At 35.2% G+C, this 15,582-nt stretch overlaps 1 protein-coding gene across 5 annotated transcripts in view; it reads left to right on the top strand.

Annotated features, from left to right (window-relative positions):
- dennd1b (DENN/MADD domain containing 1B) overlaps nucleotides 1-15,582 on the top strand; it is a 107,866-nt gene that overhangs the window by 72,125 nt on the left and 20,159 nt on the right. For 3 of the 5 annotated variants that reach the window (XM_048182901.1, XM_048182896.1, XM_048182899.1), the window contains 4 exons: nucleotides 7,278-7,403; nucleotides 9,035-9,094; nucleotides 11,306-11,407; nucleotides 15,342-15,432. In XM_048182901.1, coding sequence (XP_048038858.1) covers nucleotides 7,278-7,403; nucleotides 9,035-9,094; nucleotides 11,306-11,407; nucleotides 15,342-15,432 — 379 coding nt within the window. The remainder of the gene's footprint in view (nucleotides 1-7,277; nucleotides 7,404-9,034; nucleotides 9,095-11,305; nucleotides 11,408-15,341; nucleotides 15,433-15,582) is intronic. The other 2 variants (XM_048182898.1, XM_048182900.1) reach the window with 1 other exon arrangement.

Genomic DNA, 15,582 nt, shown 5'->3' with positions numbered 1-15,582 from the left:
TACGGATTTTACAAATAGAGATAATAATTGCCGCGGCTCAGAAAGGATGTGGCGAACATTTGAGTGATTTCAAACATGCCTTTTTATTGGAAACATCAGATGGGATGGGGTTGAAAGTCCACGGATTGTGTTTTTGGGTTGCAGTTTTAATCACTACACTTTTTGAAAGTGCCACACAAGGGTTCAAAATAAATTTAACGCTTTTAAATACTACGTTTTATTTTGTACGTTGTGTGAAAATAAGATTAAAATGTCATCGCACTCTGAAGTGTATATATCCACTGTGTATATAAACATTCAAATAAAAATCACTTTAATGTCTTTTTTTGTGTAACTCTTCATGCTAACTTTATTTTTCTAACTAGATTTTCTTTGTTTTAGAAGGTGTTTGTTGCTGAAGTTTTTCTAGTGCCATCAAGAACTGAATTTATAAATATTTAGGAGATTTTAATGATGGGTGGTTGTAGATTTTGCACACAAAAAAAAAAAAAAGGAAGAAAAGAAATTATGTTAAAAGGAGAGTTTGCTCTCTCACAAATAAATGAAGGTGTTTGCCTTCTCCTTAAACATTGTGAAACTGTTGCTTTTTTTTTTTTTTATTCAATTATAATTGGATTTGGTAGCGGGGTATGGCGTGTTTACTTGTGCAGTCATTAAAACGATCTAAAAATAGAAAATTATGAATCCATTGTGCTACCAAACAGCGCTGCAGTCTTATTTGGATGTGATTCTCTCTGTTCGCAGGTCCTGTATCAATCCTGAGACTGTTTTGATAAAATATTCCTTTTGACTTTATTACTTTTGTTCAAGTTACGCCAGATCTATTGTTTACTTTTCCAGTTTCTCTGTCTTTGCTGCTCGTGTCATTCCTGTTGTCTCCCTGTTCCTCTCTTCCACACAACTTATATTTGTACTTCCTCCGTTTGATCGTTTACCTTCTCAATCAACAGCAAAAATTCAAGTTTGCACACCCACCTCGTGTATATTAAGCTACCAAATGAAGGTTAACAAATTAATCAGAGAGAGCGCAATATCCGCGCGCCTCCTCTGAGATCACCCGGCATGGTGTTTAATTGGGATTCGAGAGAAAACAAAAACAAGCACTACATCAGCTGACACACCAAACAATTACTGTTTGGGGAAAGTGGGAATGTTGCGTTCTTCAGCGCTTGTTCTATTTCAGGGCATCGCAAATCAAGCCCATTCAGGGCCCTCTTAAATGATCAGTTCGTTGTGCCGTAGTGTGCTGGACAGAGCAGACCAGGTGGCGCTCATTTCCGCTCCCAGTGGACTAATGCAGTGTCCAGCCCTCAAGGCACCGCCATTATTGGTCTGTTGATGAACAATAACTGTACTTGATTGGCACTTTTTTGCTTTAGACTCTGGATTCGCAGAGTGTCAGACTGAAATCAAATGCAGATGCCTTAAAAATCCAAGTTTTACATTCACATTTACGTTAAAAAATTTCCAGAGTTTGAATGCAGGTTTTAATATTTTCGTTTTTTACAAACTTGCAGTCTGTCTTCCATATACCAAAATCAAATAACTTGCGCATTCAGCATGCTTATGTTAGCATATGAACTAGCAGTGATTGATGGAGTAATTTGCTTTGTGAATGCTAACTAGTGAATACTATCGAGTGGTCATTTGTATTGGAGTTTCTTTCAGTTCCGTACTTGTTTATATATTTTTAACTGTCTGATAATTATAACAAATTTTTTTACCATATTTTATTTGTTTGATAAAGGTTTATTTTATTTTGTTATATTATTTATTTATTTTAAATGTATGCTGCGTATTAAGAAAAAGACACTAACCTTGTGTTTTGTTAGGAATCTTTAAGCATTTTTTATTTGTTTGAAAATGATTGTTTTATTAATTTTACATTGTTACACATTTTTTATTTATTTTATGTATTTATTCATTTACTTAATGTATGCATTGTATTAAGAACAAGACTAAACTGCATTTTGTTAAAAATCTTTAAGCATTTTTTGTTTGGAAATGATTGTTTTATTACTTTTATATTAAGTTATATAATTTTTATTTATTCATTCATTCATTCTTTCATTCATTCACTTAATTAATGTATGCTGTGTTAAGAAAAAGACTCTGACCTGTGTTTTGTCAGCGATTCTTTAGCATTACGGTTGAAATACGCTTTGTCTTTGTGTTTTTCTAAAAGGATGTGAATTCAGTCAGCGTGTACATTTACTTTTCAGCCTATTGCACATCAAAAGAAAGCAGAAGATTTTCATATCTATTTCTTTTTCTTTGTAGTCCTCTAATTGCCTCCCAGCGGCTTTCCATCCCTGGACAGAATCCTTAACAAAACATATTTTTCCCTCTGTCTTTAAAAAAAAAGAAAAAAAAAAAAAAGTCTTTCAGCCATACTCCAAAAGGGTCACAATGTAACCTGACAATATTGTGAGCTGATTTATTTACATGTCTAGATTATCTTTGTAATTGGTCATTTCATAATGCTTTTTCTTTCTTCTTTATTTTTACTTATATTTATCATGTTTATTCATAAATTAATTGTATCATCATACATGCTTATTTAATATATAGAGATTTGATGGATGTGGAGATATCTCTCTCTCATATATATATATATATATATATATATATATATATATATATATATATATATATATATATATATATATATATATATATATATATATATTCAAGCATATATATTTAAAATAAATCTCTAGGCTGTAAAATCCATCAGATCTCCATTTATAAATCTGGGAGAAGTGTAAAATATATGCGTGAGGACATGACTGTGTGTAGTGCCTGTCTGCGGCTTGTCCAGTTCAATGAATTAAAATCCCTTGACCATAAACAGTTCAGCTCTCAAGGAGGGACCGGTGTATGTGTGTGTGTGTGTGTGTGTGTGTGTGTGTGTTCGCGCAAGCATCTCAGAAGTGGTGTTCTGTTGAAACTCGAGGTGTATAATAGAAGCCCACCGCAGAGCAGATCTCCATGGTATCATCCTTTAGAGCAGGAGACAGTGATGCACCTGCTAATTATCATCTCCAGCTGGTGAGTTAAATGGAGATCTGTTTTCAGGGCCACCTCTGACCCCGTGCTCTTTACTTGACGCACTTCAAACCCTGTTGGGGAGTCCATGCAGTAGAGTTTAATGAGGCCCTGTGTTTGCCCTCGACGGGCTCAGCGAGTCGGAGGCTGCACTTTCATCCTCAGCCATCCTCGCTTGATGTAAATTGAAAAGATCACAGCTATGGGGAGAAGACCTATAGTGGAAAGGCCTCTCTGCATAGATTATGAATATCATAACTCAACACAAGTCACCCACCCCCCCACCCCCCTCCTCGCTACCCACCTCCTACAATACCATAGTTATAATTGGACCCAATGGGGGACTCTCCCTTTGATCAGATTATAGGCTGAATGACTTTACACTAAAAAATGTCACTGCCAAATAGGTTTATCACCTGTAGAGCTAAGCTCCCCTCTGATGCCCCACCCGCTCACATCTCGTTAACGTTACTCAAAGTATAGAAGTTAATTAGTCTGACTGATCAATTATTGGCTGTGCTTGTGCCGCCCAGTTATTAAATTGAAGTGTATCACCAGCATTATTTGTGAACGTGATTTATGAATCGAATATTGACAGAGGAGGAAAAATTGCATTGTAATGAACAGTAGGAGAATGCTTCATTTAGTTTTTTTAATGAAAATACACGCACATATATTTATAAAAAAAAAATTATGTATAAAATATATATATATATGTGTATGTCTATTTATACTGCAACAGCATATATTACAGCACGTCTGTGTATCTTCCATATTTGTGTGTGTTCCATTAACGTGTGTGCATGAGTCGCAGATACAGTCCATCAAAACCAAATATGTTAACATTGCCATATTCAGTAACATGCTGAAACTATTTCGAGAGTTGTCATGATTGAAGTGTGTGTGTGTGTGTTTTATATGGATTTGCGATTTTTAGAGTATATTTTTTTTCTATGTACACCCAATTTAAATAAATAAATATTAGTATATGAATAATTTATTATAATAAATAATAATATTAAATGAATACATATGAAGACTTAAAATGCAAAAGCCTCTAAGTGCCATCTGAAATTTTCTTCTAAAATGAGCATTTTTATCAAGCTTGTATGTTTAGTTTCAGTAATTTCACTTTAATGGCAATTAATAGGTCATTTTCATTGCAATTCAAGTGAAATAACTAAACATAAACATACAAGCTTGATAAAAATGCTCATTTTAGAAGAACATTTCAGATGGCACTTAGAGGCTTTTGCATCTGAAGTCTTCATATATATATTTATTAATTTAATATATGTGAATTTAAGATAGAGAGAGAGAGAGAGAGGATGTATAATTGTAAGTAATAAATATGAAATAATATTGTATAAATTGATTTCATTATATTTCCGCTTACATTTAATTCAGAAATATTGAAGACATTCTTGTGCACAACCTTTTGTTTCATCTCCTCTTATTTGCACACTGGGTATGGTGAATGTTCTCTTGAGTGTGAGTGGCATTTTGCTTTCTTTGATTCTTCAAAAATGAAGACTGTTTAACGGATTGTTTGGGGAGAGCGAGAGAAGTGAGGGGAAAAAAGACAACGCATCAACATGAAATATTAATATGGCGCCAACTTTACATAAACATAAAAGCACTTAGCCAGTGTGAATATGGAGATGACACTTGTTAATTTAGCGCCGCTAAACTTCCTTTTTGATGCTTCTGAGTATTAGCCATATCCACTCAGGGACACTGTGAAGAAGAGATGTGTCCCAATAGGGATAAATAGAACAAAAGGCAACAAAAATTAAACTTGTTCTATATGAAGAATGCCACATTCTGTGAACATCCAGAATGCAAAACCTCTTTCCACATTCAAAAAGGTCAGTGGCGATTCACCAAAGTGGTTTTGCTGCATTCCTAAACTGAGCTGCCTCTTGGTATTCCATGGACTGCCTAAATGCTCTCGTTTATAGTCCTTGCTTGATCTTCCCTAATGAAGCAATCTAAATGGATTATTGATATGCACGCTGCTCAGTGTCAATTGCAGGCGTGCAAATGAATTGCCAGCAGATGGTTATGAGCGCCACAGCATATGTAATCAATTTGGTTAACCTTACATTACCTGGATCAAGCACCGCTTCATGGTTCATCCCCATGTGTTCGTGCACTGCTGTGTCTCATGACAGGCTTGGATGCTTTAATACAGAAGGCTTGGGAGTATGGGGAAAAATCTGGAGGGGACATGCAATTCAAATACTTTTCCTTGGTTATGTTATTATGAATAAGTATGCATTTATAAATATGTGTGCATGTTTCTTTTGGCTTATGGGTCAATCACAAATAAGTAACACATCACATTTTCATACGTTTTTAATTATTTTTATACCATTTTCAACAAAAGTTTTAATGACTCTAAAATGTCCAGTGGTTTTATTATCAAATAAATGAAACCTATTTTAATATTTTTTTTCCAGAATATTTTTTATTTAATTTTAATTAATACATTAATTTGCCATTTGACGTATGACAACATGAACAAACCTTTGTTCTCGCTAATTCCCTATTTTATGGTTTTCTTGTCACATGACAACAAATTGTTTTCTGCATGTTGGTTACACCCAGTGTTGGGGGTAACGCATTACAAGTAACAAGTTACGTAATCCGATTACTTTTTTTCAAGTAATGAGTAATGTAACCCATGGCTTTTAAATTTACAACAAAATATCGGAGTTACTTTTTCAAATATGTAACGCAAGTTACTTTGTTTTCCCCTTTTTTGCTCTGCTCTCCTGTCCCAATATTTAGAGAAATCAGGAGTGAGTTCAGAGGCATTGTGTGTGCTGTGTGAATATGAGTTAGTTCACCCAAAAATTACATTTCTGTCATTAATTTCTCTCTCTCATGTCGTTCCACACCTGTAAGATCTTTGTTCATCTTCGGAACACAAATTAAGATATTTTTGGTGAAATCCGGGGGTTTCTGAACCACACATAGGCAGCAACGTCATTGCACCTTTTGATGTCCAGAAAAGTAGTAAAAACATGATTAAAATAGACAACGTGACTACAGTAGTTCAACTGTAATGTTATAAAGCGACGAGAATACTTTTCGTGCGCAAAAACAAAACAAAAATAACAACTTTATTCAACAATTTGAAACATTGTCGTACTTAGTGAACTCGGTGAAGGCTTCCATGTTTACGTACGAACGCCGACTAAACGTAAACACGGACGTAACCTTTTAAACATCTCATTTGCACGAAAACAGATTCTCTATTTCTCATAATGAATAAAAACAGTGAAATGCAAACTCTTGGTGTATCTTCTGAACTATGTTGCAATGGTGGATGCACTATTTTCTTCTCCGATCCTGCTGAATGTCCGCTTGATGACACGATGTCTGGTAAAGAGTATAGAAAAAATTGTACTGCGCATGTGTCGAACTCGCTTTGAAAGATGCGCGGACAAGTCCGGCCGCAGAAAGTGAAGTATACGCGGGGCTTGAGGCTTATTTATTTCACTTAAGGTGTGAAAGGGCCTTTACATTAGCTAAAAAAGGACTTTTGTTTATTTGTTTGTTTTTTTAATTAAGAAACAAACAAGCTTACCCAGCACAGGTGAGAAAAGCTAACACAAAAGTAACAAAACACATTACTTGCCATAAAAAGTAACTAAGTAATGCAATTAGTTAAATTTTCCGGGAGTAACGCAATATTGTAACTCATTATTTTTGAAAGTAACAACACTGGGTACACAACATATTTCTTAGAATTTAAAGCAAAACTTCTCTTTTTTCACTCTTTTAATGACATTACTTTTTTTCTACCTTTTACATTTTTTTAAGCCCCACAAAAAAAAAACAAAAAAAAAAACATTTAATTCAAAATTCGATATTTATCAGTATCAGAGTCATTTTAAAAAGGAGCTAAAAGCAGACCAGTGGCAGATCATTGTAAAGTATATAATGAAAGTATATGTACGTCTACAGTAGCTAGTAAGAAAGAGAAGGGTGAGAGAGAAGTCATTTTGCTCTCTGGCCCCACCCCTGCACACAACACCATTGCTTCAATTAACAGAGCAGCAGGTGCTCTTGAGAGATAGAAGGCTTTTCTTTATTTCTTTCTCTGGTTTTTAGGGTGGGGGGGTGACCTGTAAATGTGACACATCACACTCTGAATGGGTTTGCCTGTTCCTCCACCTATTTCAGAGGTGTTAATTTAACTCTCTCTTTCTTTCTTTTAGGTCTCCAGTCTGAAGAGTAAGCTGAAAAAGCAGTCGACTGCTACAGGCAGTGGGGTGGCTCGGGCCTTTCTGCATGCTCAGGCTGCGCTGTTTGGCTCCTATCGGGATGCCCTGAGATATAAACCTGTAAGAAATATCACCTTATCATCACTTTATCAACACCATATACCATCTTGTTACATAATTTAATTATTTTATAAATATGCATTTATAAATATCTATGCATTTTTTTTTATTTTTTTTTTTGCTTTTTATTTTATTTTATGTAGACGTTAAGCATGTTACAGATAAACCTTAAACTAAGAAGTGTCCTATTTTGTGTCAGTGTCGAATAAGATCACATTTCAAAATTATTTTATTAATTTTTATTTTTTTTATACTTTTTCAACAAGTTTCAACAATGTCAATTGGTTTATATATTTATCAAATTTATCATATATGTGTGTGTGTGTGTGTGTGTGTGTGTATGTATATCTATCTATATATATATATATATATATATATATATATATATATATATATATATATATATATATATATATATATATATATATATATATATATATATATATATATATATATATATATTTTTTTTTTTTTTTTTTTTTTTTTTTTTTTTCACCAGTATTTTATTTTTATTTTTGTAGACTTTAAAGTGTCATGAAACCCCCCTGTTTTAGCCTAGTTGTTCACACCTCAGAGTTCTATAGAAATGGGAGTGTAAAGCTGTGGAAAAGTGGGAGCGTAGAGAGGGGCAGACGAGGGAGAAACGCAGAAGAACATTTAAAAGGTCTAATAATATTTTCAATACATTTAAGAGCACTTCAGTCTCTGAATAAATAACACACATTAGTTTAACACAGAAAGAATAAAGGCATAGTTACATTTTTGAATTTTCTGTCTACGTTATTGTCTTCTGTGTATCAGAATAATACCTCAATTTCATTCATGATCAGACGTATGGCTGTATCAGTGCACATATATTTAATGCAAAGACGATGTGATTAAATATGTGCACATACACTGTGTTGGTCCATGTTTTAAGCACAAGAGTTTATGAAATATGTCCATAAAAACTTGAAACGCGCTCGCTCCGGTCTGGATCTATATGATCCACGTGGTGAGCGTTGTTAAACTCACCGCGGCGATCCGCACAGAAACCGCTCTCATGCTCGCTCTGCATGTTGTTTGAATTCTACGCTGTAATGCGATCTCATGCGTACTCCGGCATTGGATTGAACAAGCTCTTTCTCGTGAATAATGCAGAAAGGCGCTCGTGCCGGCTGACGTAGATTCATGCCTGCAGCCAATCACACACTCAGAAGACGTGCTTCGACCTCACATTCTGTGACGTTGCTTTGACTTTGCTTTTCAACCCGGAAGAACGAAATTGCTCCGAAAACCGCAAAAATAACCAATTTCCACTTGTTGGTAAAATTTATGAGTGCTTTTAGTGTTATCAGCGATGTGCAGCCTGTACATATCTGTACATATCACAAAAAATGTGTTTTGGGGTTTCATGACCCTTTAAACATGTTTCAGATAAACCTTAAACTAAGAAGTGGCCTGTTTTGTGTCAGTGACAAATAAGTTGATTTTACTCATTTTTAATTTTTTATACTTTTTTTATACTTTTTCAAAGTCAATGTCAAATGGTTTAAACATCAATTTTTTTTTGATCAGAGTATTTTATTTTATTTTATTTATTTTATTTTAAGCATGTTTAAACTAAGAAGTGGCCTATTTTTTTTTTTCAGTCAAAACCATTTCAAGAGAAAGAAAGGCTGAAAGAAAGGGAAAAACAGGTGCAGGGAAAGGTGGGCCTGTCTGCATAGCCGAAATGTCAGATGTTGAAAAGCCTGGACTGTCTCTTTGAAGTCTCAGGCCCTTCGTGGTCTTCTCAGACCCTCTAAACTCCTGAAATGTGCCTCCCGGTTACGTGAGTGGCGTTGAGGAAAACAAAGTGTGCTCTCTGTTTGTCAAATGTGGCCATCTTTGTTGGCAAGGCAGAGAGTAATTGGTTTGTGTAGACCCACAGAGCGAAGATACATTATTGATGTTTTAGCGGTTGTGCACAAACTGTATTTTTGCCGCTAGAAAAAAATACACACATGCTCGAAGTCAAGTCTGCGCAACTCTTAGCCTTCAAAGCGGTGCCTCAATTGAGCACATTGTCTGCAAATCTACATGGAATTACAACTGTTTTCATTCGTTTTTTTAAATAGAAGGCCCTCAGTCACGCCACTTTCATTTGCTTCGTATTTGCCTTAAAACACAAGCTCAAAAATGGGTCGCTCTTTTGACAGTCGGCCCTATCTCATTAAGAGTCTGAGAAGTTGAACAATTGAAAATCAGCCTTTGTGCTGCTTTATTTTGATTAATATTTCACTTTGTTATTACAGAGACAAAAAGCACCCTTACGTCTTTGAAATGACAGCATTGCAGTGCTTTTTAGTTGAAAACATTGCATTAGTTGCAATATTTTATTATTAAATCAATAATTTATGCTTTATTTCAGAGCATTCCTTTTTGAAGAAAGCCTCCATGCATCTGAAATGTGATGGTGGTATTTGATTTTACACATCCAGTATTTCACCAGCATTACTGTCATGTTCTACGATAATGGCTTATCTTCTGTGAGCTGCATTTCTAAAGAGGTTCCTCAATTTGCAACGAATCATCTGTGTGAAGTACCGCTCTGCTTTATGGAGCCCATATGCTTTCCCATCAGTGTCTTAACAGAGCGCCGACATCTGACTGCACTGTAAATGAAATAATGCAGGGAAATCATAATTAGCTCCCATGCAAGAGTTGGCAATCATGGACTTATATAGGCCACTGTAGTGTGATACCTCATGGGTCTCTTTTGTTATTGACCCCCAAGCACCAAGAACGATGGTAACAAATGCGCAGATCAGACAGGTTTTAAACCATGCCGCTTGGCTGTTGTGAAAATGAATTATACAAGTTTATAATTGGATTATTATTAGAACAAAAAAGAAAAGTTGCTTGAAATGCTAGCTTTTCTTGCCATTTGAGCTGTGTTCGAGAAACTCAAGCAGAATGAACTTCTGTAAAAATGGATTATTGAAGGATTAGTTCACTTTAAAATGAAAATTACCACAAGATGTACTCCCCCTCAAGCCATCCTAGGTGTGAATGACTTTCTTCTTTCTGATGAAGACAGTCGGAGTTATATTAATAAATATCCTGATGCGTCCAAACTTTATAATGGCAGTGAACGGGACCAATGAGTATGAAGCTCAAGAAAGTGCATCCATCCATCATAAACTCTTCAGTGGGACAATGCAATACAATTTGCTTTGGAATAGTTTTACAAATAGTTCTGTGAAAATTATACCTAAAACCATTCTTGCATAAATAGTCAGGTTCAGTGCGACAATGCAGTACAATTCGTATAAGAATAGCTTTACGAAAAGTCTTGTGTTCAATGTAACAATGCAATACAGTTTACATTTGGAAAGTTTTATGAATATTTTGCATAGAAACAACCAAAACGAATTGCTCTCAAAAACATTCTTGAATAATATTTGCCTTAAATGCAACTGTTCAGTGCAATTTGTTTTACAAACAGTTAAAAGATACAAAAAGACATTTCCGTGAAAATTGTTCTTTAAACAATTCTTGTATAAATAGTCTCATTCAATGCGACAATGCAATAAAATTTACGTAGGGATGGGTTTACAAATGATTTGCATAAAAAAATATTTTCAACCCTATAAGCCCACAAAATTCCAAATCTTTTCCCATTGACACATGCAGGCGAAGGGTATCCTCCCAACAAGCCTTAGTTCTCTTCTGGCAACTTTTTATTTGTATTCTGTTCATGTGACTCGGGGAGAAATTGAAATGATGTAATTGATTGCAACGGGTGATAATGATAAACAAGTGAGCGCAGTCAAACAAAACATCTGTCTGTGAGTCTCGGATGAAGCAGCACAGTTTGCAGGAGTTTTAGCCAATAGCGGACTTTCTAGAGTCATTAAAGCTGGCTTTCTTTTCCCCAGGGAGAGCCAATCACCTTCTGCGAGAAGAGCTTTGTGGCACACCGCTCCAGCACCATGAGAAGTTTCCTTGAGATGGCCGTGAACCTGCAACTCTTCAAGCAGGTAATGTGGAAACAATGGAGGAGATGCCTCAACCATAAATAACCCAAAACCACATTTGTAATGTTCCTCATTTGTGATTTTACTTGACAAGTGTATAATTTTATATAGATACTCATTCAACATATTGCACAATAACTCTTAGGAACTAAGTGGATTACTGTCTGTATTACACTTGAACCATCGCTCCCTCCAGCTCTATTTTTAGCCATGATATCGAGCCTTTTTCCTTCCCCCTCCGCTAAAGTCTTAATTTATACCCGGAACGAGCAGTTGCGCATTTAATCACAATCTCCGACTTGATGCACCATCCACATAACGTTCCCTCCAAAACCCAGATAGTGACCAGGAGTTCAAAGACATCTTCACCTCCCGCCCGTGCAGTAGCTCCGGGAGAGGCCTTATCTCCAACTTGGCCGTACTGCAGAAGGCCAGCACCACAGTGCCCCGTTCTGACCATGAACCACATCCGCTTGGAGGCCGGCCCTGCCTAGAAACGAGTGGAGGCTAGCTGCCAAGAGATTGCGGGGGTAGTCTGTCAACGACGACCTGCTTTCTGTATCTTAACTCCCCCCCCCACCTCCACGTCTTCCAGTGCCCGATGCTAACTCACGATCACCCTGCCAACAAGAGAGAGCTCGGAGCACTCTGGCATCTCCCCATCTCCCTGTCTGCACGGGTCCGGTTAACTGGTTCTTCCTCCAGACTCTCATCACTACCCCCTCGACACCTTCAGACGCAGCGCTTTTGTTTTGTTTTTTTCTCAATGCGGCATAATTGCGTTCAGCAAATTTAGTTGCTTGGAAACATTTTCCTAGCTAGTGATGATGCCTTTTGTTCATGTCATAATTAAATGTGAAGATCACAGATCTATTATTATATATTCTAGCTTACAATGGATTTACCCTTAACATGCATTTTGCAACATTTTTGCAGTGTTAATGTAACATTATAAAATAAAGAGATGTCACCAACTCCATCATCAAGTGTTTGTTCTTAGATAATAGTGCTGGTGATTTCTCAATTTCAATTGATTCTTATTTTGAAGAACTTAAATTCCAAGAATCGATCTTTTAATCTATGCTCTTTTCAGTTGATGTGTGGGAAAAAACTTCACTAAACATTAGGGCTAATTTAAAGAGTTAATTAGATTAATTAATTATGGTGAAAAATAACACATTAAAATTAACGCATTTAACACACTAGCCCCGCCCCCAGACCTACGTAGGTCATCTGACCTGCGTCATTTCTGAATCCGCGTTTTGAATCAATCCGGTGAATCGAATGAATGAATGAATCAATCAATCAATGTCTTAATCATGAAGACATTTACCGCCACCTACTGGCAGCTTTAGTTTCTTACTTGAGAGTATAATTTCATAAAAAAAAAAAAAATTGTAATAAAAAAACATTAAAGGTATAGTTCACCCAAAAATGAAAATTCAGTCTTTATTTACTCAACTTAATGATCCGAAAGAGTATGTGTAATAAATTCAATGTTGAATCAAATATTTCTTGGTGAAGCTACTTTTTGTAATGTCTATTTGATGCTTTACACAATAATGACTTTAAATGATCTTTTGGGAGTAATTTCTCACCCAAATTTGATGTGCGATTAATTAGATTAATCGGCCACATCATGTAATGACAGCCCTGCTAAACATTAATTGTAGCACACCTGCTATCCCAATTAATCGCAACGAAACAAAGTTTCGCTTAGCTTTCAAATTCAGTCTCTTTTATGTAATAAAATGCTATTTAATGTGCCGTGACAGATCACTGCTGCCACTTGAATGAATCATCTCTTCCTCTTTACTGCTAGTTATAGCATGAAATAAACATGAATGAACATCAGAAGGTATGTTGAAAGGTATATTACAAATTACCAAAATGTATCATGTAATTGCTCAATCAGATTGTATTCCTTTCAACCATGGAAAGACGTCAATAAAACAGTAAACAATGTCAAGTAACATTTACCTCAGAAAAGCCATTCAATGTCCATAGCTCAATATTTCGCTGAAAACTCTATAGAGGAGCATTGTGCTGAATATGTGTGCACTATATTACACATATAATATATTTTTTTTTACTTAACCTGCTAAAACTGTTAACATTATAGTATTGTACCAGTTTAAAGGGTACCCTGTATAGTTTACAGCATTAGTTAAGAGAGATTTTTTTTTCCTTAAGAAAAATTGATGGTACTGTATCTGATATATAATTAAAATGAACTGATAATGAACGCTTGTGAATCAAAATCAAATCGAATCATGAAATTTGTCAATACCCAGCTCTATTAGATACCAGCCTTGAAATATCCCCTAAACAAGCAGATAGGTAGGAGCAGTGTCCAATTAATGGGACGAGAGTGTGTCTGTAACACAATACTGAAGGATGAGGTTTTGGATAGGTGTTAATTTGACCTGATCACATGCTCTAATTGGGTGTCTGAGGCTGAACCCTGTGGTCTCATCACTCATTAAAGAGATTGTAATGAAGTTACCCTGTAGCAGAGTCCAATGAAAGGTGCTGACCCCTAGAGATGTCCTCACCCTGTTACTGGGACACCTGAGACCTGTTCTGGCCTACTGTTACTCCAGTGGTCCCATTAAAATGAATGTTTTCTACTTAGTGGTTGAAAGCACTTGCGCAGAAATCAAGAAGCTCATCTGATTTATTGCTCTACTTAAGTTAAACTCCTAACCCTTAACGTGTAACTATATTTTGCTATTACAAACATGTTTCCTAAAATCATGTAACTTGTTTAGTAATGATCAATGTTTGCTTCGGTTGCGCACAACAAGACTGACTTAATTGAAGCGTTGGCAAAAGTGCGCTTTGACTTCACAATTTTTGTGAGCGAAGAGTGTGCGCACAACCGCAGATAACAATGAACAACTTCAAGGTAACATTGACTGAAAAGATGTGGAAACAACTCATATTTTCATACACTTCTAAATGAGTATATATGCAAGCATTTCAAGAATATTTTATATGCGTTATATAAAATAAGTGAAATATGCCATGTGCTAATTTATACATTTTATATGAGTACATAATATATATAAAAAGATGCATAAATACAAGCATTTTTCTGGTACCTTTTATTAGATGTTATTATTTAATCCTATAACAACATAAAAATTGTCACATTAATAACTTTAATAACATTAATGTTGGAAGAGTAAATAAACTTCCGTAAACTGCAGAACAATTATATTTTTTAATGTCTTTTAGCTTTGTTTTTGAGATTATGGACCAGAACATAAAGTAGATATGAATAAAAGTCGAATTTTATATAAAATTATAGTTTACAAAGAACCCATATTTTGTTTTTTTTATTTAAGTTATTTTTCCAGCAAAATTATTAACTCTATGATGCATCATGCTTTAATATCTTTACATATGTTTTATCAATATTCCTTTACATAATATCTTTATTATTTATCTGTAGTATATTTATTATGTTCATTTCTTTTATTTAAAATATAAGTTTCCACATCCTTCCAAAACAATCTTTGCGAGACATTGACATAAAAACAAAATCTAGATTGACGTTTGATTGGATGTTATGTATTCAGAAAATATTTTTTAAAATTTAGTTATCTATTATTATATTTGTTATACTTGTAAACATATAAATATTTTCAAATCAATTTTATTTTCATACTTCTGAAAATAAAATGTCATAGGCCTAGTTTTAATGGGCATATTTATTAGATCCCTTTTATGTCCTCTACGTGACAAGAGAGGAAATTAAACTTCCCAAAAGGCATTGCTCACACAACATTCTCCTCTGCCATGTTAATCCATCACCTGATGTAAATTACACACAGTGACCACGTCTGGAGCAGACTAGATGGAATTGTTTTGGTGTTGTTCTCCATCCCCCTTCTTCCTTAATAACCTGTGATACTTTAATTTATGGCGGCAGTTCATTGAAGGCAGACTGGCCAAATTAAACGCAGGAAGGGGCTTTACAGACGTCTATGAAGAGGAGATCACAGAGGGGGGCTTCTGTGGAAGTGAGTGCCACCTCTCCATCTTTCAATGAGTGAAAACAGCTCACACAGTAGCTACAATAACATTAGGCATTTTAAATTTCTGTCATTATTTACTCATTTCCTGACTTTGGAATACAAAATAAGAAACCGTGAAGAAGGTTCATGCTGCTC

This window comes from Megalobrama amblycephala, linkage group LG2, assembly GCF_018812025.1.
Source record: "Megalobrama amblycephala isolate DHTTF-2021 linkage group LG2, ASM1881202v1, whole genome shotgun sequence".
In the NCBI taxonomy this organism is placed as follows: Eukaryota; Metazoa; Chordata; class Actinopteri; order Cypriniformes; family Xenocyprididae; genus Megalobrama; species Megalobrama amblycephala.
Note: the sequence above shows the minus strand (reverse complement) of the source record. Positions and strands in the feature narration are given on the sequence as shown.